Raw genomic sequence first — 20,541 nt, forward strand, 5'->3', positions numbered from 1 at the left:
CCCTGTCTCGAAAAACCAAAAAAAAAAAAAAAAAAAAAAAAAAAAAAAAAAAAATGGGCTTCTTAATCCCTTCTTTCTTGTAAATACACATAAATCAGTTTTTAAAATCTCCTTCCTCTTTAATTTTTGTTTGTTTCATCTTATTATAAAAATTGGATTTTATTGGTTGTTATATTCTAGTTTATTCTGAGGATTTTGAAATTGAAATAAAAATGACTATAAATCTGATTTTAAGATACTGCTGTTCTTCCAACTAAAATAATTAATGTCTGTGAACCAAAAGCTGGGCCCGGAGTTCTGGTGCTTTCTCCTGTACATCTAAAATTAGCTCATTGGAGAGAGGGGTCATATCTGGTGCTCATGCCTGTAAGTCCAACACTCAGGGGGCTGAGGCAGGAGGACCACTGCAAATCTGAGGATAGCTTAGGATACCTAGTGAGTTCTAGTCCAGGCTTGGTTACAGAATAAGACAGTTTCAACCCTCCCCTCCACACACACACCCTCTGAATTCACAAAATTGAACACTTTTTATACTTGGTAATTTCTGAAATTTAAATGTCTTTTCATAAATATTTGACTAAGGTACCAGTTTTTAGTTCTGCATCGTTGAGAAGACTACTTACTGTCCCGGTGACTCAGTGTCTTTTTATATAAAATGGGAATATAATGGTGTTTGTCACCAAGTGTCATTGGCAGAGTTAAAAACCAATGCTGGAAAAGACTGTCAGATGTCTGATATATGCAGTCAATCACGGGCGCGGGGAGCTTGTGGGGTTCCTGCAGTTGTACCGTTACCTTCAGTTTCAGAACTCAGTGTCTCTCTTTCGTTTTAACGTATTTCTCAGGTACGTGCCCATCAAAGATCTTCTGAGAATTTACGATAATCTCTACGGTCGAAAAGTCATCCCCGAAAATGTCATCGTTGACTGCACATACCTTCAGTTCTTGGAAATGTGAGTGTGAGCCTGAGGGAAGTCTGCAGCTGACTTATGGGGCTTTCCTGAGCACCCTTTTCCATGTTTTAGTTCCAGGGGTGCACTTTGGGTTTATGGATTTTGTTTCTGGGGTGGCAGTCATGTGACAGAAGACACAGGGCTGGAACTGTCTCTTCATTATTTGCGTCTCTTTTCTATAGACAGTGCAACTCATACCGCTTTTCGTTTGTGTTGCAGGCACGGGGAGATGTTAGCTGTTTCCAAGGTAAAAAAAAAAAAAAAAAAAAAAGGCCTGCTTTTTCTGAGTGTTGGCTAGAGGACTGTGCAGACAGTGCGGTGCCTTACGTCTCCTGCCTCCGCTGCAGCTCTATTCCACATACTCTACCAAGTCCCCATTTCTGGTGGAGCAATTTCAAGAGTATTTCCTCGGAGGACTGGATGACATGGCGTTCTGGTCCACGAACATCTACCGTCTGACCAGCTTTATGCTGGAGAACGGGACCAGGTGAGTTTTGCCTTGTTACCTTCCCCACATAATGCTCAGCGTTTTCAGCCGATGAGGCCAAACTCAAAGGAAAACAACTCAGAAGTGTGGTCCGAACCGGTTCACAGAGAAAACAACGGAAACTATGCCCTCTCTAAAACCTGGCTGGGGGCGAGCATCTGGTTGAATGCCTCTCAAGTTTGAGGGACAGAGGGACAGAGAGGCAGGCAGACATGGCAGAATTTGGGGTCACTGAGAAGTATCTCATACACAACGCCCCCTGTCTCCCAAAACCAAATCACCAGTGGGCGGTTTGTCAAGCACAGGGTGTGGGGGCAATCTGATGGAGAGCGTGGGTGGGACTGTGGGGGCAATCTGATGGAGAGCGTGGGTGGCACTGTGGGGGCAATCTGATGGAGATCGTGGGTGGGACTGTGGGGGCAATCTAATGGAGAGCAAGGGTGGCACCGTGGCTCAGCTCCACCGAAACATCATCAGAGCAAACAGGAAGCAGGTCTTCAGGAAGACCTGTCCCTAGGTCCGGGAAGTCTGTTGATGAGAGAAACCACACATCATCTGTCCTGGGCACACAGCTGCCCCAGCTGAGCTGCTGGGGGCAGGAAGGGCAGGAAACTTTGGCACAGCTCCCACTGCAGAGAAGGGGGGGGGGCGGGGCTGGGGACGCTGGAGCTTAGCTGGGTCAGCCCAGCCAACCGTGCAGGCTTTTTATGCAAGAGCCATTCTCCAGAGCTGGTTCCAGGAACTTGGAGCACGGGTGTTGATAAATTGAAGTGCCCACACACTTGCAGCTCCAGAATACTGTGTGATGTGTTCTTAAAAACACATTGCTAATCATAATTACACGGTGTTGATTTGAAACGAAATTCTCCTTGGTGCTAAGATTGACTTCAGCCTAACCTGCATCAAACTTACTTGAAAGATTCAGGGAGGGGTGGTTTGGTAGCAATCTAATATAAATCTTATTTAATTTGACTTTTTGTGTGCATGTGCTGTGCATTCATGTGTGTATGCATGATTACATGTGTGTGCACGTGCATGCATGTGGAGATCTAAGGTTGATGTAGGTGTCTTCCTCGGTTACTCTCACCTTATACCTTGTGACTGGGCCCCTTGCTGAATTCTAAGCTCCCTTATTGCAGATAGTCTGACTAGCTAGCTCACTTGGAGATCTCCCATCACCATCTTCTGAGCACTGAATTTTCAGGTTGGCTACCATGCCCATCTTTCATCTATGTGGGTTCTGGGGAACCGAACTCTGGTCCTCACACTTACACAGCAAGTGTTTTGCTTTCTGAGTGATTTTCCCAGCTCCAAAATGTTACTTCAATAATTAGCAAAGCCTCAAATTAGATCGCTAAGCCTTTGCAGTGGAGTTTGGGGGTGTGTGTGTGCGTGCGTGCATGCGTGCGTGCGTGCGTGCGTGCGTGTGTGCGTGCGTGCGTGTATGTGTGTGTGTGTGTGTGTGTGTGTGTGTGTGTGTGTGTGTGTGTACATACAGAGGCCAGAGGACTGCTATTCTTCAAGTGCTCTCTACTTTGTTTCTTGAAACAGGGTCTGTCATTGATCTGGAGCTTGCCGATTAGATTAGGCAGCTAGACAGGCTGGCCACCATGCTCCAGAGGTCTGCCTGACTCTGCAGGCCACCAGGCCAGGCCATGGGTGCTGGGAATCAAATACAGGTCCTCATGCTTGCAAGGACCGACTGACTCATCTTCCCAGCCTGGCTGAGAGTTTAGGTGCATGCCAACCTAGATCTAGAAAGGGTGGGGTTTGGAGTTGGAGATACCTCCTTCTCACCAGTTGTTAAGCCTCCCTAAGCCTTCATTTCCTTTTGAATGGGGACACTCACCATTGCATGTTAATGAGGGTGTGAGGCGTCAACCAGAGCCCTCATGCGGAAGGTTGGACATGCGGCAAGCAAGCACTTAATGAGGGCTGGTCCATTATCATGATTGCTATTAGGTGGAAGTTAGCTCTCTATTGGCGGAACTCAGAATGCCCAGTCACAGTAGAGTGAGTAACCTCCGTTTCTTCCCCACCCCCTCTTTCTGCCATATGCAACAGCCCTCAAGCCCAGCCCTATTGTGGACTAGTTCTGTACATAGCTAAGGAAAGACAGCTAGAAAGAAACAGGAGAGGAGCACAGTGCTTATGCATACATGTGTACACACACACACACACACACACACACACACACACACACACACACGAGAGAGAGAGAGAGAGAGAGAGAGAGAGAGAGAGAGAGAGAGAGAGAGAGAGATACCTTTTAAAGTACATTCATTTTATTTGAAACCTACAGCAGGCTTCCTGAAGAAACAGTGAAATGGTGCTTATGTCCGGCCAGAACTCTGCCCACCTCAAGGATGTGCGATGAGTTAGTGCTAGCCTTCTCAGATGGCCTTCTGACCCCCACAGTGGAGCAAAGAGGATGCAAAGAGAAAGCCTTTTCCTCAGCTCAGAGTTGGCATGGCGGATAGGAGAAAATGTGCACACCGTTTTACTCAGCAGGAAGAATGGAATTACATCATCTGTAGGGAAATGAAGTTGAACATGATCATATTAACCCAAACAAGCCAGACTCAAAATGTCAAGTTTTTTCTCCCATGTAGAACCTGGATAGCACACACACCATATACAATTAGGAGGAGAAGCAGTTTGTGAGAGGGAGAAGGGAAGTGGAGGAAAGAGAAATGGGATGCTGATTTTGGCCTCGGTACACGATTAGATATGAATTAAAGTGTCATTATGAAACTAGTCTATTTGGTGGAACTGGCATAATTGGGCAAAGGTGCTGTAGTTGGGGCTCAGTTTGTATCATATTCTCAGACTCTGGGCATTTCATGTTTGCACGTAAGCTTGGCAGAAGAGCCAGGAGGGGAGAGGAAGGCTTGGCTATTAAGACTTGGGCTGTCTATCTGAATGGCCAGGCAGTGAACTCTTCAAGCTTTGAGGGTGGTTTAAAGGTGGCTCTGTTGCACAGTGGATAGTGCATTGGATTTCTAACAACAAGAGTGGTTTAAAGTGCGTCGTTGATTCCCTGTCAAAATTATGCTTGGAGAGAAGGAAGAAAAATGCCTAACTCCTTCCTCTGTTTCCCAGTGACTGCCATCTGCCTGAGAACCCTCTGTTCATCACCTGTGACGGCCGGAGGGACCACACCCTCGGGTAAGTGGGTCCAGAATCATTTGTGTCCAAAGAATGCCTCCCCAAGAGGGCCTGCCCTAGCGAGGGTGGAGCAAGGAGTCTTCAGACAGACAGACAGACAGACAGACAGACAGACAGACAGACGAGGTTCCTATTCTAGCTGAGCCATTTACACCTGGGTGGCTTCCAAACACACTGGCAAATGTTTTTGAGCTACAGCTCTTCCTTCTGACAGTGAGAAAAAACACACGTAGAGTTCTGGAATAGAGGCACGGGCTACAGATGATGACGGGCTTAAGGCAGCCAGGCAGACAGTTGTTCTCTAAGTGGTCATAGGTATCCTTAATGAGTGTCACCATTACTGTGGCTGAGGGACCTTCCCCAGGCTCCATCCTGAAAAAAGCATTTCATTCACAAGGTGGGAAGAAATGTTCTGTTAAAATTTCTGAGGAAAAAGTCAGAATGCTTGGTTTATATTATTAGAGCTGATGTCTCCTGCTGGAGCCGGGAACCAACCTCCAGTTCATGATGTTATCAATCAAAAGGAATACCACGTGTTGTTAATAAAATAAAACAGTAACATAAATAATAAAAGTACTTGGAGGTAGCCATTGTACCAGGAACTCAGAGCACGTGGCCTGACAGCCATCTGGGTACTGAACACATCTTTGTAAATATGGCTGAGCCTTGGAGAGAGATGGCCTGGCTGCTCTGGGAATGTGCCGTGGTGGCCCAACCAGGGCCCAGCAGAGTTCCCTTGAAGAACCAATGAGATACTTAAGGGCAAAAACCTTAAATATTCTAGATACTTAAGTGAGGGTTTTACCGTGAAAGATCCTAAGGAGATTTTGGTGCATTGAGAGACTTAAAAGCTGAAGGAAGGGTTCCACCCAGTCTTTGTTGTTTACTTTATTTAAAATAAGTAAGTCTGGTTGTTGCTTTTTTTTTTTTTTAAATGAGCATCTTTAAGATGCTTTAAGATTGCTGTCTGTGGCCGGGCGGTGGTGGCGGCGCACGCCTTTAATCCCAGCACTCGGGAGGCAGAGCCAGGCGGATCTCTGTGAGTTCGAGGCCAGCCTGGGCTACCAAGTGAGCTCCAGGAAAAGCACAAAGCTACACAGAGAAACCCTGTCTCGAAAAACCAAAAAAAAAAAAAAAAAAAAAAAGATTGCTGTCTGTGTCTTCCCTAGGGCCTGTCATTCCCTTATCCTTAAGCATTCTGAAGCCTGGGTGGCTCTTCTAGGCATCTGTGGTTTAGGATAGCTAAGACACATGATTTTTTTTTTTTTTTTTTTTTTAAAGACAGCATCTCATGTAGTCCAGGCTGGCCTTTAACTCACTGTGTAGCTCAGGCAGGCCTTGACCTCTTGATTTTCTTATCTCTAGCCTCCAGGTGCTAGAGTTACAGGCAGCTGTACCCAGTTTGAGATCTCTGAACTGGAAAATGTATTTTAATTAGATAACGGATTCTAGCGTATGTCTTTATGGATGAGTCAGTCCACCTACATGCTGCCAGCCTCAGTAGGTAGAGAGCTGTCTTGACCTCTTTGGTGAAATATTGCAATACATTTGTAGTTTGATATTCTAGAAGTACTTTTACTCCTACTGTGAGCTCTGAGACCACAGGAAAGAAGACATTTCTTTTTCCCTTCTGGTGCTGGGGTTTGAACCCAGGACCTGTGCACATGCCAAGTACACATTCTGCTATACCCATAGCCTCAGAAACATCAAGTTTTGTAAGGGTTGACGTCTAAGCCTTAGAAATACACTCACCAAGCCGGGCGGTGGTGGCGCACGCCTTTAATCCCAGCACTCGGGAGGCAGAGCCAGGTGGATCTCTGTGAGTTCGAGGCCAGCCTGGGCTACCAAGTGAGCTCCAGGAAAGGCGCAAAGCTATGCAGAGAAACCCTGTCTCGAAAAACCAAAAAAAAAAAAAAAAAAAAAAAGAAATACACTCACCAAAAAGATTTTGTGGAGCAAAGGTTTTTCTAAAGTTATGTTTGCTGTCTGTCGACTTGGAGATGTTAAAATCCCAATATCTCAGGCAGTATTAATGTGTGTCTATCTTCATCAGCCAGTATTAACATGTACCTTCAGCTCAGTACCTCAAGGGGCTGGTGGTCTTCTTGGGTTTGATCATTTTATTCCTCTCTCTTTTCAACAGCTCAAAAGTGCAGAAAAATGATTATCACAGGAATCTGACTGTGTTCATGAGTAAAGATATCAGGAAAAACCTGAACTACACAGAAAGAGGCGTGTTCTACAGCGCAGGCTCCTGGGCGCCGGTGAGAACTTCCTTTTATCAATGAAGGAGGATGGACCACATCTCAGGACAGCTTGCTTGAGAGTCCCTGCATATTGTTGTCCATACAGTCATCTGGGTTCGTGCCAGGCCAGCGAATGTCCTTGGTCTCTAAATGTGCTGTATTCCAGAGATGTCCTAAGGCATAAATGTGGGCTAGTCACAGGGGCTTCGGGCATCTAGACCAGCCCTGCTTTGACCTCAGGCAAGCGTGCTTGCTACGTTGAAGGCTTCCTACATAGTCCCATGCTGGCAGACACCATTGCATGTGAAATACATCCATAGGGTCATTTCTTCCCCCAGACAAAAATCTTACTTCGTAGTTAAGGCTAGCCTTAAACTCATGGCAATCATGGTCCTCCTGTCTCAGCCTTCTGAGTGCTAAGATGACAGGCAAGTGCCACAGTGTCCCCCTTCAGATGGGGTCATCTTGGAAGTCACGTTACTGTGGGGATGAAAGGGGAAGGGAAAGAGACTCACTCTGTGGGAAATTTGGGAACAGTGGTAGCTTTTGTGTGGGTAGAATATGATACAAGCTGTGGTGTGTTGGAGGGAGGGTGGCAGGGAGGCCATTTTTTTTTTTTTTTTTTTTTTTTTTTTTTTTTTTTTACCTCAGAGGCCACTGGGGAAGGCATCATGGAGGAGGGGCACGGAGGGGAACTCTAACAGTGAATAGCATTTCACCAGCTGAAGAAAGCGTTTCTGGTGGTGGGCTGGGGGAAGTTTCAGGATGTTTGGAGAGCCAGGTAGTTTGATTTGCTTGGAACTCAGGACAGAGATGTGACTGCTGCAAGACTTGGAGATAGGTAGGTGCTGGGTTGTGGTTGTCCCCAAGACCAGAAGGGTTTAGACAACAGCGGGAATGCCATGCATCCGGATGGCGCAAGGGCTGTGGCAGGGCCAGCTTCCTGGGGCTCAACCTGCACAGTCCCATGGGAGTGTCCCTTGCTAGGTTTGATAAAAGAACCCATAGTTTCCTACTCTGCTGTCCTGGCCTTAAAATTCTTACTAGTTGGTGAGTTTTGATTTTGCACTGGACTCCACAAGTTATGTCACTGGTCCCGAGCTTGGGAACTCCTGCTAACGTACAAAGTGCAGGTAATTTTACAGATGCTCTTGTAGTTGTCTCCTCGGGGGCCAATGTCTGAGGGGGCGGGCTGCACTCGTTATTTTACTTGTTGCTGGGGTAAGAACCTGAAAAAAGGAAGGTTTATTTTGAGTCACTCTTGGAGAGGACAGAGGTCCATCACAGTGAGAAAACCTGGCAGTTTGTGGCTATGGCAGCGGAAGTGTGAGGCTGCTTGCTCACATCTTCGCAGTCTGAGAGGAGGGCAGAGGGCAGGGCTGCCTGGGCTCCCTTCCCATTCTCCTTTTTATTCAGTCTGGGTCCTCAGAGGGTGGCACAGTGCCGCCCACATTCAGAGTAGGTCTCCCCCCCCCCCCCCGGTTAATCATCCCTGGAAATGCCCTCACAGACACCCGCAAAGGTGTGTCTCCTGGGCGTCTCTAAAGCGATGAAGATGGGCATCACAGAGACTTGGTCTTCCCAGTGTCTGTCCCGAGGGTTGACAGCTGACAGTAGATGACGTAGTGCTCTCTGCATGACTGTGCAAGCCAGAGCCGGGCATCGGACCAAGCGGTTGGTGTACAGCCTGCTGGCAGGATGATAGCAGGGGAGACAGAAGACTTGTTGCCCACCAGCAGGTCCTTACATCAGTGCTTCCCCTGAGCCTGGGCTGGCCGGCCTGCTTCCATGTTCTCAGCTGGATCTGCTTTGCTGGCCTCTGCTGGAGCCTATACATCTTCTTTGGTTTTATGTCGCCCTTTGGTGGATTTAGAGTTGTGTTCCCTTCACTTGGATGGATGAAGTGTTTACTGAGCTTCCTAAGGACCACCCCAGTTTTGGGCTTGTGTCTTTGCAGTCGGAACTTCAAGACAATTTGGTAGCCCCACACTGTATATGGTATGCCACACTGGTGATCTCAATACTTAGGATGCTGAGGCAGGAGGATTGCCATGAGTTGAGGCCAGCCGAGGCTATAGAATGAGGTGCTGTCTCCAGGCAAAAGCAAAACTAAGTACATGAAAAAGGACAGTTTAGAACTCTAAGCTTGGCGGCCGGGTGTCCCCAGGTTCCCTGGCACAGACCACCAGCTCTGTGAAGGACCGCTCCTGTTTCCTAGGTACCTTGAAAGTCAAAGCAAATAGTCAGCATCTCACTGTGGGTGTGGCTCAGAGCCCTGGTTCTCAACCTTCCTGATGCTGTGACCCTGATACAGCTCCTCATGTGTGGTGACCTCCCCCCCCCCCCCGCTCCCCGCCACATTTAGTTGCTACTTCCTAACTGTAAGTTTGCTACTGTTATGAGTCATAATACAAATATTTTTGGAAATAGAGGTTTGGCAAGGGGGTCACGACCCATAGGTTGAGAACCCCTCACTTAGAGGGTAGGAATTTTTAGAATCCTGGTGTTGTTCCAGTTCATTTGTTTAAGAAAAATGAACTATTTATTTACAAACATAATTCTGGTTCTAGACTGGACAGGCTTGCCTTTCCTAAAATTTTGGTCTGTAAAAATTCTTTTTTTCCAGGCATGCCTTTAAGTTCCAGCACTTGGGAAGCTGAGCCAGGCAGCTCTCTGAGTTCAAGGCCAGCATGGTCTATGCAGTGAGTTCTAGGCCAGCAAATAGATGAGATAATGTCTAAAAAGAAAAAAAAAAATCTCTTGTTGGGTTTGAATCTCAAATCAATGCAGACTGCTGACTTTGAGGAAGTCATAGACGATTCTTCTCCTGTAGTCCATCGTCTCAGGCTATTTCCTGTCATCATTCCTCAGCCCATCTCAGTGTGACTCCGCTGTCCCTGTTGTCTGGCCTAAGCTAGCACATTGAAATGAACAGATGTTTTATATTTGTCAGCACTTGAGAGAACTCATTTTATTTGCCAGAGTCCTGTGTTTCCTGTTGACGATGCTGTGGATCTTCACCTCTAAATTATCCTTTCATTTCAGGAATCTGTAACCTTCATGTACCAGGCTCTGGAGAGGAACCTGAGGACGATGTTCATGGGCAGCTCCGAGACTCATCTAAAGCATGTCTCCAGCCCCTCTGCCTCCTACTTCCTGTCGGTCCCCTATGCCAGGCTTGGCTGGTAAGGATGGGTTCATTAGATTGGGGGTGTTGTATGCCTTCATCAACTTTGGGGTGGCATCATTTGTGTTACCAGTGAAACCTTGCTTTCCCTATATTTTGGAAGAAATTAGGAAACAGAAAAATGGATTCATTTAAAATTTGAGTGAACTGGGGACAAAAAGAAATCTAATTTCCTTCCTACTAATCCATGGCTATCTCACAGAAGGTTGGGGACAAAGGCTGGAACATGAGTCAGTTTAACTCTAAGACATGTGCCCTGCTCCTCCCCTGGGGAAAGTGGATCTGGGCCCCAAGTTGCCTTCATTTTGTTAGAGAGTTTTTGTGCAAGTCCAGACTGAGGAAGTGTCTGTCTTTGGCCTGCTTTCTACTGCTATGATAAAACACCATGGCCCAAAGCAGCCTGGCTTATGTCTCCAGGTCATAGTTACTCATCAGGGGAAACTAAGGCAGGGACCCCAACAGGGCACGGACCTGGAGGTGGGAACTGAATCAGAGGTCATGGAGGAAGCTGCTTCTTGGCCTTTTCCTCATGGCTTGCTCAACCTGCTTTCTTACACAATCCAGCACCACCTGCCCAGGGGTGGCACTGCCCAAGTAGTCTGGGCCCTCCCACATCCATCAGTAATCAAGAAAACGCTTCATAGATTTGTCTATGGCCAGTCTGATGGAGGCATTTTCTCAGTTGAAGTTCTCTCTTTCCAGATGTCCCCGACTTGTGCCAACCAGACAAAAAACCAGCCAGCACAGGGACTTTAAAAAATGTTTTTAAGATTAAAAACATTTTTTAATGTATTTGAGTGTTTTGCCTGAATATATGTTATGTGCACCATGTGCCCCTGAGGGCTAGGAAGAGGGCATCATATTCCCTGGAACTACAGGTACAGACCGTTATGAGCCACCATGTGGGTGCCTGGTGCCAATGCCCTTAACCACTGAGCCATCTCTCCAGTCCCAGAAAATGGGTTCATAAACACCACAATTTTGGAAAGAGAAAAGAATAATTTGTTTATTAAGAGAGTTTAGGATTCTTTTGATTTGGAACCTAGTCACGTGCAGGAAAGTGACTGTTCAAGGTGATTTGGCCACACTGCTGTGTCTCCTCAGTGCGGTTTCTGATGGCCCGTTATTGGGGGGTCACTGATACATGCAGCAAACACAGGGGACTGGGAGGTGAATCCTGCCTCTCTGCTGTCTCTTAGCCCCTTCGCTGAGGAGCCACAGGTGGGGTGCTGCAGGGCTGGCAGCCACAAGAAGCAGGACCTTCCCTGCTGGCTGGCCCTAGCCGCAGGGACTCTGCTCTGGCCCTTACACCACGCATCTTAGAAACTGTTTTGTCCTTTCTCTCTATGCCGTATTACTCCCTCCTCCCATGACCATGTGAGCTGGAATTAGCATTGCTTTTGTTCTTTCCAGCCCTAGGATAACATGTGAACCATTGACTGTCATCTCTATAACTAGTCGGTCACAAGTGCCACCTACAAGTATTTACTTGATACAAAAATGCAGCTCCCATCTCCAAGATAGAGTGTATTCTGGAGCCAGTTGTGAGTGACCCATGGTCCAAGAACACAAATTCAGGTCACCCAAAATACTGTGTTTCATGAAGTTTCTATAGTGACATAACAGAAGAAGTTATAAATCAAGACACTTACAAAATAGGCCAGGCGTGATGGCACACCCCTTTAGTCCCAGCACTTGGGAGGCAGAGGCAGGCAGACCTCTATGAGTTTGGGCCAGCCTGGTCTACATAGTGAGTTCCAGGCAAGCTGAGGCTACATAGTGAGACCCTGTCTCAAAACTAACAAACAAATAACAAAATATATTGGTGGGAATATCAAGTAAGTTGGTTAGAGTAAAATGTCTGCTGCAGGCCTCAGATGCTATCCGGAACATTCTTAGCTCTGGGGTTGGTTGAAGTTAGAGGTCTGTTAATGCATCTCTGAAGGATTTCCCTGATCATCTCAAGGAAGTGAGGTCAGGCGCAGGTGGGCCATTAATTTGGCCACTGAGATGCCAAAAACTATCCGAGATAATTTGGCTCTGGATTTGCAACATTCCAGCTGTCCACAATCAGAGACTTCCAGTAACCCTTGTAGAATCTTTAACACAGGCGTGGCTTTTTCCCCTTTAGGAAGATCAGTTCACACAGTACATATGTTGCCTACCCAATTTAATGCCATAAAAGCTGGGCTGTGTCCGTAGGGTAACAATGGACCAAACAGGCCAACTGAGGATCTCAGTGACTGTAGGACACACACCTTTATGAGGCTGCTCTTCCCCTACTCTGGTTCTGTGGTCCAGAAAGGCCCAGATGCCTCTAGCTGCCCTTTTTTGTTTTGTTTCACCATATGGGGAGTGACTCTGAATCCCACAAATGATACAGCCCCCCAAATGAATGTTCCCAGCAGCAGCTCCCCAAATGAATGTTCCCAGCAGTCACGCAGAACATGGAATCAGCTGGGAAAGCTGATGCTGGGTTCTGGAAAGGAGAGCAGGAGTGTTACCGTAGACCTCAGTTATCTTCTTCTCTAAGGGTCATGGCCTCAGCCGACCTCAACCAGGACGGGCACAGTGACCTCGTGGTGGGGGCACCGGGCTACAGCCACCCTGGCCGCTTCCAGATTGGGCGGGTATACATCATCTATGGCAACGATCTGGGCCTGCCCCCCATTGACCTAGACCTAGACAAGGAGGCCCACGGGATCCTGCAGGGCTTCCAGGTGAGATCTCCTGTCACATCTTTCCTCTCTTAGGGGTGAGTAAGCCATGGCTGACATTCTGGTATGTTTTCGTTGTCTTTGTTTTTCTGGTACTGGGGGTTCAATCCAGGGCTTCTCACATATCAGGCAACTGCTCTACCACTGAGCCCCACTCCAGCCCCTCACTCAGGCTGTTAGACAAGCACTCTTTTGCTGAGCCCTGACCCCAGCTCCTCAAAGAGAGTACTAAGCAAGCACTGTACTGCTGAGCCACATTCCCCGAGTTGGAAGATTCTGGGTCAGCATTCTACCACTGAGCCGTCCTCCCAGCCCTTGTTTTGGGGAGTCTAGGCAGGCATTCTATCACTGAGCCATCGCCCTCAGTCTTACACAGCACATTTTGAGACAAGTTCTCCAGATGAGTCACTAGTGAGGAGAATGAGTAGTGTAGTGCCGCCTACACGGACGAAGTGCCTTCCTTCGCCACAGTCCCTTTCACTTCCTGTATCTCAGGCTGTTACTATTCAGGTAGGAAGTGCAATGCCTTCCGCAAATGTGCATGCTGTTTGCACCAGCTGCAGGTGGACATGTGGAATTCGATCCCTTTTCTATTTTAAGAGCCGGGGTCTCACACTGCAGCCCAGGCTTCCCTGGAATTCACTGTGTAGCCCAGGCAGGCCTTGAACTCTTCAATGCCTGTTCTTCCAGGTACCGAGGTTGGTAGTGTGAAGAGCGGCAGTTTCTCTACGATGCAGTGCGGTGGTGAACACAGACTTCCCATATGCTTTTCATCATTTCCCCCGTGTAACAGTTTTCTACGATTATGGAGTGTTTATCAAAGTACCAGCCTGCCCTTGGCCCATCTGGAATCCAGGCTTTGCTTAGATATCATTGCTTTGCTTTGGGGAATTTTTCATCACTCGGGGAAACCCAGGCACCATACATGTTTATCACCAAATCAGAGTGTTCATTCCTCTTGGGAGCACGTAGGGCCCTGGAGGGCTTTGTGGACCCGGACAGCATTAGCCATTTTAGTCGCTGCTGGTCACAGAAGAGGCTTTGGTGGCACTGGGCTGACCCTGAATCTCTGAGAGTCAAGTGCCTGGGATTGGGAACCTAGATTTGGGGGTCAATGGTGGCTGTCTGACTGGACTAGTTATGAATGCTGTGGGGAGAAGAGACGTCATCACGCCTGTCTGCAGAGACAAAACAATCAAAAGTGCCACGGGCTTGTGATCTAGTTTAGGCTCTGAGGAAAGCAGTCCTGCCCTGCCATGTGGACGTGAGCTGCCTACCCAGTGTGTGGGGATACACTGTAAAGGCTGTTCCGTTTTCTGGAGCCTTCTGACACCACATGAAATAGTTCTAAAATAAGCCAAGCCATCCCTGTCTCTCTTACTGCTGCACAGTCACTGCTGTTGGACTGGTGGGCAAAGTCCAAAATTCTGGGCAGCGGCTTCCTGCAGGATACCTTCTCTAAGTCCACGTGGGATGGGAGGAGGTGGCTCCACAGCGCCCTCCTCCCCTGGGACCTTCGGCAGTTTGGAGGACGGCCAGAAGAGGGCATGGACTAGACTTTGGAAACCTGGGGCCCGCCCTGTGTCATCAAGAGCATTCCCTTTGTCCTTGGCTGTCGTGGAGTACGAGGGTTGCCGTTTCAGGTCTCCTCTGTGCTCTTCTGTGAACGAAAGGCTGGATCTCCACAGGGCTTAACAGCCCAGCCGCTGGAGACGTGACACAGCCTGTCTGCAGAGGGCAAGGCTCAGCTCGTCACTGGTCCTCACCCAACCCTAGCGTGCATCCAGTCCTGGGGTGATCCTCTGCCCTTCGTCATGTTCCTGGATCATTTCAAAAGGCCAGAAGCCACAGAGAGCTTTGCACACACCATAGGAGTCAGTCAGTGGATAATATATGGGGCACTGGGCCATCAGTGATGCGGCAACATTACCATCACCATTACCAGACAATTCCCTGTGGTATAAGCTGTGGAAGGCACAGAGAAGCAGCTGATGAGTCAGGGTTTAGGCTGATTGTAGACAGGAGCCGGAAAAATACCCATAGAGAAAAACTATGTTGGGAGCAAATTATGTTGGAATAGAACAAGTTTTCTCCTTATAAAAGGGATGTGAGGTTAGCAACAGCTAACTTAAGTTAGTAAGCACCTAACTTAATCCATGTAAAGCTCGGTAGAATCTTCTGCCATGATGGGGTGTTTGTGTATGTGAAATGGGACCATTGCAGCTGGGAGACAAGTTTTGTACTAATTGCTTTAAATTGAAATACATTGGCATCTTAGGCCAGAACCTGCCGTGCCAGGCAGTGCGGCTCTGCCACCACGTCACGGGTGCTTGACAGAGTCAGCGGCTGCTGCTGTTAGTTTGTGGTTGTTACTTTAGAAACTGTCAGCTAGGCCTGGTGGTATAGGCCTGCCAGCCTAGCTGCTCAGGAGGCTGAGACAGAAGGAAGGGTCACAAGTTCAAGGCCTGCCGAAGTTACAAAGTGAGTTCAAGGCCAGCTTGGGCAATTTAGTGAGACCCCCTATCTCAAAATGAACAAACAAAACAAAACAAAAACAAAATACAAAAAGGGCTGGGGATATAGTTCAACAGTAGAGTACTTGCCTAGCATGTGTGAGGCGTTCAGTTCAACACCTAGCAACACACACACGCACACGCACACGCACACGCACACATCTGGAGCTCCCAAGGACTGTCTGCTTCCTTGTGCTTCGGCTTCTTCTCAAGACAGACAGACTTGCCTAAAGTCCCCCTAAGGCAGAGCTACCCAGATGTGTCCCAAATGTGCCACTGAGCGGTGAGGTTCTGGGCCTCAGCCTGTGGGCAATAGGTTGGGGCCCAGGCTCTCCACATGGGGTGTCTGGAGGCCACGCAGAGCCCAGAGGAGTCACATGTGTTTCTTCAGCCTTCAGGTCGCTTCGGCTCAGCTTTGGCCGTGCTGGACTTCAACAAGGATGGGCTGCCTGACTTGGCTGTGGGTGCCCCCTCCGTGGGCTCGGGGCAGCTCACCTACACCGTAAGGCTGGGAAGAAGGCAGAGGTGGGGACGGGGCCAGGGCCTGGGGACACTGCCTGGCAGGGAGGAGAAAGGAACCAGGAGGAAGTGTATTCTGGGGAAGAGCGGGGTCAGGTCCTCTGCCATCACAGCAGTGGCTACAGACTGGGAGGCAGGGATAAAATGGCCGTTTTTGTGTCTTGTTTTTCCTGCTTCGGGGCTCTCTTAAGTCTCGTGGAAGTGAAAGTTAAAAGAAATGCCGGGTGGTGGTGGCGCATGCCTTTAATCCCAGCACTCGGGAGGCAGAGCCATGCAGATCTCTGTGAGTTCGAGGCCAGCCTGGGCTACCAAGTGAGTTCCAGGAAAGGTGCAAAGCGACACAGAGAAACTCTGTCTCGAAAAACAAACAAACAAACAAAAAACAAAACAAAGAAAGGAAGAAACATAGCTAGGCATGGTAATGCATGACTGTAATCACTGCCAGGAGGCTGAAGCAGGAGGATAGCCACGAGTTCAAGGCCGGCCTGGTCTACATAGTGAGTTCCAGGTCAGTATGGGATAAATACATAGCCAAACCCTGTGTTAAGCAAACAACAATAATAAACTCTGGTGTCCAGACCGAGTTTCTGGGCATAGTGAGTCTCCTCTGTTTTGCTGTCATTTAGGGTTCTTGGCACCAGGAAAGCATTATGGTGTGTGCTTATTATTATTGTTGTTTGTGTTTGTCTAGGGTGCCGTGTATGTCTACTATGGTTCCCAGCAAGGGAGGCTGGCTTCTTCCCCTAACGTCACCATCTCCTGCAAGGTATGCCTCCGTCTCTGCTTCTGCCTCCTGTCAGGGCCTCGATCAGCTGCCGCCCCAGGGCCTCTGGGGCTGACGGGTTCTGCTTTCCTGCTTGCCTCCTAAGGACACCTACTGTAACCTGGGCTGGACCCTCCTGGCAGCAGATGTGGATGGAGATGGCCAGCCCGACCTGGTGATCAGCTCGCCCTTCGCACCTGGCGGAGGGAAGCAGCGAGGGATGGTGGCTGCCTTTTATTCACACCCCAGGCAGAGGGACCAAGGTAGAGGCTGGGGGGTGGGGGGGGGCGGAGGGCCTGCCCTTTTCCTGGAATGTGCTATCAGGTCACTTGATAAGAGCCAGGTTCTCATGCTGACAGGTACTGGCAAGAGATGGGGAAAGAATCGCCAATGAGGGCAGGTGAGATGTCTCAGTGGGTAAGGGGCTTGCTGCTAAGCCTGACAACCTGAGTTTGCTCTCCAGAATCTATAGAGTGGAGGGAGAGACCTAACTCCGTAAAAGCTGCTCTTCGACCTCCACATGCATGCCATGGCATGTGGGTAGTTGAACACACACACACACACACACACACACACACACACACACACACACGTTTAAAAAATAATGCTCATTGAGTATACAAGAAGTCACAAAGGGGACAAGAGGTTATTCTTTTTAAAGAAAAGCCATAATTTAAAAAATTGATTCTTGGGGACTTTCACATCATGCGACACCGCAATCCTGCTCATTTCCCAGTCTCTCCATATCTGCCCCTCACCCCTGTAGCATCTCCCCCAAAAGAAAATTTTTTAAAAATTAATTAAAAATAAAACAAAGCCAGCCAGCCAGCAAGCAAACAAACAAAAAACTCACTTCACTCCTGTCTTTCCTGCCTCTCCAACTCCTCTTCATTCGTCTTAGTGGCACCGGGAGCTGTGGTGTGTCAAGAAGGGGGGCCTTTTTGTCTACTCAGCTTTACTTGCAAGTGTTCATTGTGTGAGTTGTGGGTCAGGTTCAAGGCCTCTGGCTTCTGGTAAACCATCAATGCTCGGCCCTCACCAAGACTCCTCTCAGATTTCCTGCTGTTGCCCCTGTCATGGAGAGCCTGTGGCTGTGGTTCCGCAGGGCCAATCTCTTCGTGCACTCAGAGATGGGGTAGATGCTGGGGTGTGCCAACTCAAAGCCCACATGGGTCTGGGTGAGAGCTGATTTGGTCAGACCTGGCCACTGGGACGGGCCTCCTCAGGTGAGGGGTGGAGCCGGCTCTTCTACGCCCATATCATCAGGGCCAGCTCTCCCATGCCTGTGGTGAGGAGTGGGGCATCCTTATGGCCTTTGGTGGCAACACGGGCCACAGACATCAACATAGCTGTAGTAGGACCACAGACCCAGATGTGGTCCTTGGCTACAGCTCGGGGCCGGATGTCACCATGGCCCTGTGTGGCAGTGCAGGTCACTCAGATCTGTATGGCCCTGGCTGCAGCCATGACCCTCAGACACCAACATGGCCTCGGGTGGTGGCCTCAACCCTGGGCATCCACACGGCCTTCGATGGTAACAGGAGCCATGGACATCAACACAGATAGATGGGCCACAGACCCAGACATGGCTCTTGGCCAAAGTTTGGGTCTGGGTGACACCATGGCCCAGGGTGGCAACACAGGCCACTCGGATCAGTATGGCCCCAGTGGAAGAGGTTATTCTTACAGCTGTAAAGAGTAAAATGCCATGAAGGCTGAGGCCAAAGTCATCCCAGTTGTCTCACTGCCCTGAGAAAGACCTTTCTAAATAGCATCTTCACCCTTTGGAAATGAGCTCCAGAATCACACTTCTTGTCTGAAGAGTGACATCTACTTCTGATGCTGGGGTCCTGGGATCCATATATGACAAAAGGGTTCTGGCAAGGTCTCAGAAGGGTCCTGGTCCTCATATGTTCATGAACAAGATGCATCCTTTCAATTCCAAGTCCTCCCTCGTGCAGGGAATGGGTACCATTCAGTCAGTCATGTAGGGGTTTGTTTTTGTTTTAAGACAGGGTCTCATGCTACCCAGGCAAGTCTCAGACTGCATAGAGCCAAGGATGACCTTGAACTCTTGATCCTTCTGCCTCCACACCCCAAGTTCTGAGATGATATATGTGCGTCACCATGCCCATAACACACCTTTCTTTGTTTCTTTCATGTTTGTTTACTGGGACTGGGTGTCACTGATTGGTGATCGGTTGGTTGGTTGATGGAGACCGTTTTTTCTTTAGAAACACTGACTGCAGAGGAAGCTGACTGGAAGGTGAACGGGGAGGAGGACTTCTCTTGGTTTGGATACTCCCTTCACGGGGTGACAGTGACAAACAGAACCCTGCTGCTGGTTGGGAGCCCAACCTGGAAGAATGTCAGCAGGTCAGTGTTGACAGCGGGGGTGGGGGGTAGGGGGGTGGGGGGGTGGTGGTGTGGGGGGGTAGGGATGGGGTGGTGGGGTGGTGGTGGGGTGGTGGTGGGGTGGGGTGGGGGGTGGGGTGGGGGTGGGGTGGGGTGGGGTGGTGGAGTGGTGGGGTGGGGTGGGGTGGGGTGGGGTGGGGAGACAATGCACACAGGGGCAGGTGCCAGCCGCTGCGGCACCTCTTTAAGTGTGGGGTGTAAAGAAAGGGGTGAGTGGCTATTGTCCTTAGAAGGCCCCAGCTCTGGAGGGAGGCCGCAGACTTTTCATCTGAGAGGCTGCAGCTGGTAAGCGCACTGGCTTGCGGGAACCACAGCAACACATTCCTCAGCCGAGGGGTTTAAACACAGAAATATTTCATTTTACTGTCCTGGAAGCTGGAAATCCAAGATCCAAGTGTAGGCAGGGTTCTTCTGGAGCCTCCGTTTGGCTTTTTTTTTATTTTTTTATTTTTTTGGTTTTTCAAGATGGGGTTTCTCTGTGTAGTTTTGGTGCCTTTCCTGGAACTCGCTCTGTAGACCAGGCTGGCCTCGAACTCACAGAGATCCATCTGGCTCTGCCTCCTGAGTGCTGGGATAAGGCATGCGCCACCACCGCCCGGCTCTCTTTGGCTTATATATAATCGCCTTTGCTCTGTCTTTACAGACTCATCTAAGGAGACACAGCTCTCACCGCAAAGGAAATAAGAAATAGCTCAATTCTTTTTTAAAATCCTTGTGTAAAGGGCCCTCAGAGGCCAGAAGAGGGTGTTGGATCTCCTGGAACTGGAGTTACAGCCAGTTGTGAGCCACCATGTGGGTGCTGGGAATCGAACCCCAGTCCTCTGGAAGAGCAGCCAGGGCTCTTAAACAACTGAGCCATCTCTCCGCCCCAGAAATAGTTTATTCTTGAGCCAAACAGGAGTGACTGTATAGCACACGAACACAGAATCAGGTTGCTCAAATAACATGTTTCAATGAAGAAATGATTTCTTGAAATTATTTTAGTTATAGACCACCGCCCAAATACATTGGTGGAAACAACAGTTAGGTGGGTTACAGAACCACAAGTACTCCATGCTATGGCTCCAGAGGTTTCTGAGCCTCTGGGTTGGGGGAAGATAGTTGTCTATGACGCTCAAAGGGTTTACCTGAGAGTCACGGAGATGCTAGGTCAGATACAGAAGTGGGCAGTGACTGGCAGCTATTAAGGGAACTAAAGATAGCCAAAGGCAACTTGGCTCTGGATCTGCAGCATTACAGCACTTAGGAAGCAAATCAATCATTTCTGCCCTGGGAACGTCACATCCCTCCGGGTTGTCTGTGTACTAGTCTGTTTTTATAAGGACTAAGTCATATTTGATTATGGCTGTCTCCAGTGTTCCCCTTTTCACGTGGTGACCCTTTTAAAGACACTGTCTCCAATACAGTCTGATTCTGACGTACTGGCAGTCAGGACGTCCACATAGGGACACTAGCAGTGAGGTGGGCAGTGAGTGGGATTCGACCACTGGTCGTAGGCATCCCTGCTTTTGCTGTAGTGGGGAGGTAGAGGGTGCATGTGAGACCTCCATGTTGGTGAGATGAACTTCATAGG

At 48.9% G+C, this 20,541-nt stretch overlaps 1 protein-coding gene across 4 annotated transcripts in view; it reads left to right on the top strand.

Moving 5' to 3' along the window:
* The window catches only part of Gpld1 (glycosylphosphatidylinositol specific phospholipase D1), a 50,776-nt gene that overhangs the window by 20,199 nt on the left and 10,036 nt on the right, over positions 1 to 20,541 (top strand). For all 4 annotated transcript variants that reach the window (XM_076573082.1, XM_076573079.1, XM_076573080.1 and 1 more), the window contains exons 9-19: positions 846 to 953; positions 1,173 to 1,200; positions 1,301 to 1,440; positions 4,543 to 4,608; positions 6,752 to 6,872; positions 9,900 to 10,039; positions 12,575 to 12,761; positions 15,663 to 15,773; positions 16,482 to 16,556; positions 16,660 to 16,816; positions 18,788 to 18,929. In XM_076573082.1, the coding sequence (XP_076429197.1) occupies positions 846 to 953; positions 1,173 to 1,200; positions 1,301 to 1,440; positions 4,543 to 4,608; positions 6,752 to 6,872; positions 9,900 to 10,039; positions 12,575 to 12,761; positions 15,663 to 15,773; positions 16,482 to 16,556; positions 16,660 to 16,816; positions 18,788 to 18,929 (1,275 nt within the window). The remainder of the gene's footprint in view (positions 1 to 845; positions 954 to 1,172; positions 1,201 to 1,300; positions 1,441 to 4,542; positions 4,609 to 6,751; positions 6,873 to 9,899; positions 10,040 to 12,574; positions 12,762 to 15,662; positions 15,774 to 16,481; positions 16,557 to 16,659; positions 16,817 to 18,787; positions 18,930 to 20,541) is intronic.

The sequence above is a fragment of the Peromyscus maniculatus genome, chromosome 5 (assembly GCF_049852395.1).
Source record: "Peromyscus maniculatus bairdii isolate BWxNUB_F1_BW_parent chromosome 5, HU_Pman_BW_mat_3.1, whole genome shotgun sequence".
Taxonomy (NCBI): domain Eukaryota; kingdom Metazoa; phylum Chordata; class Mammalia; order Rodentia; family Cricetidae; genus Peromyscus; species Peromyscus maniculatus.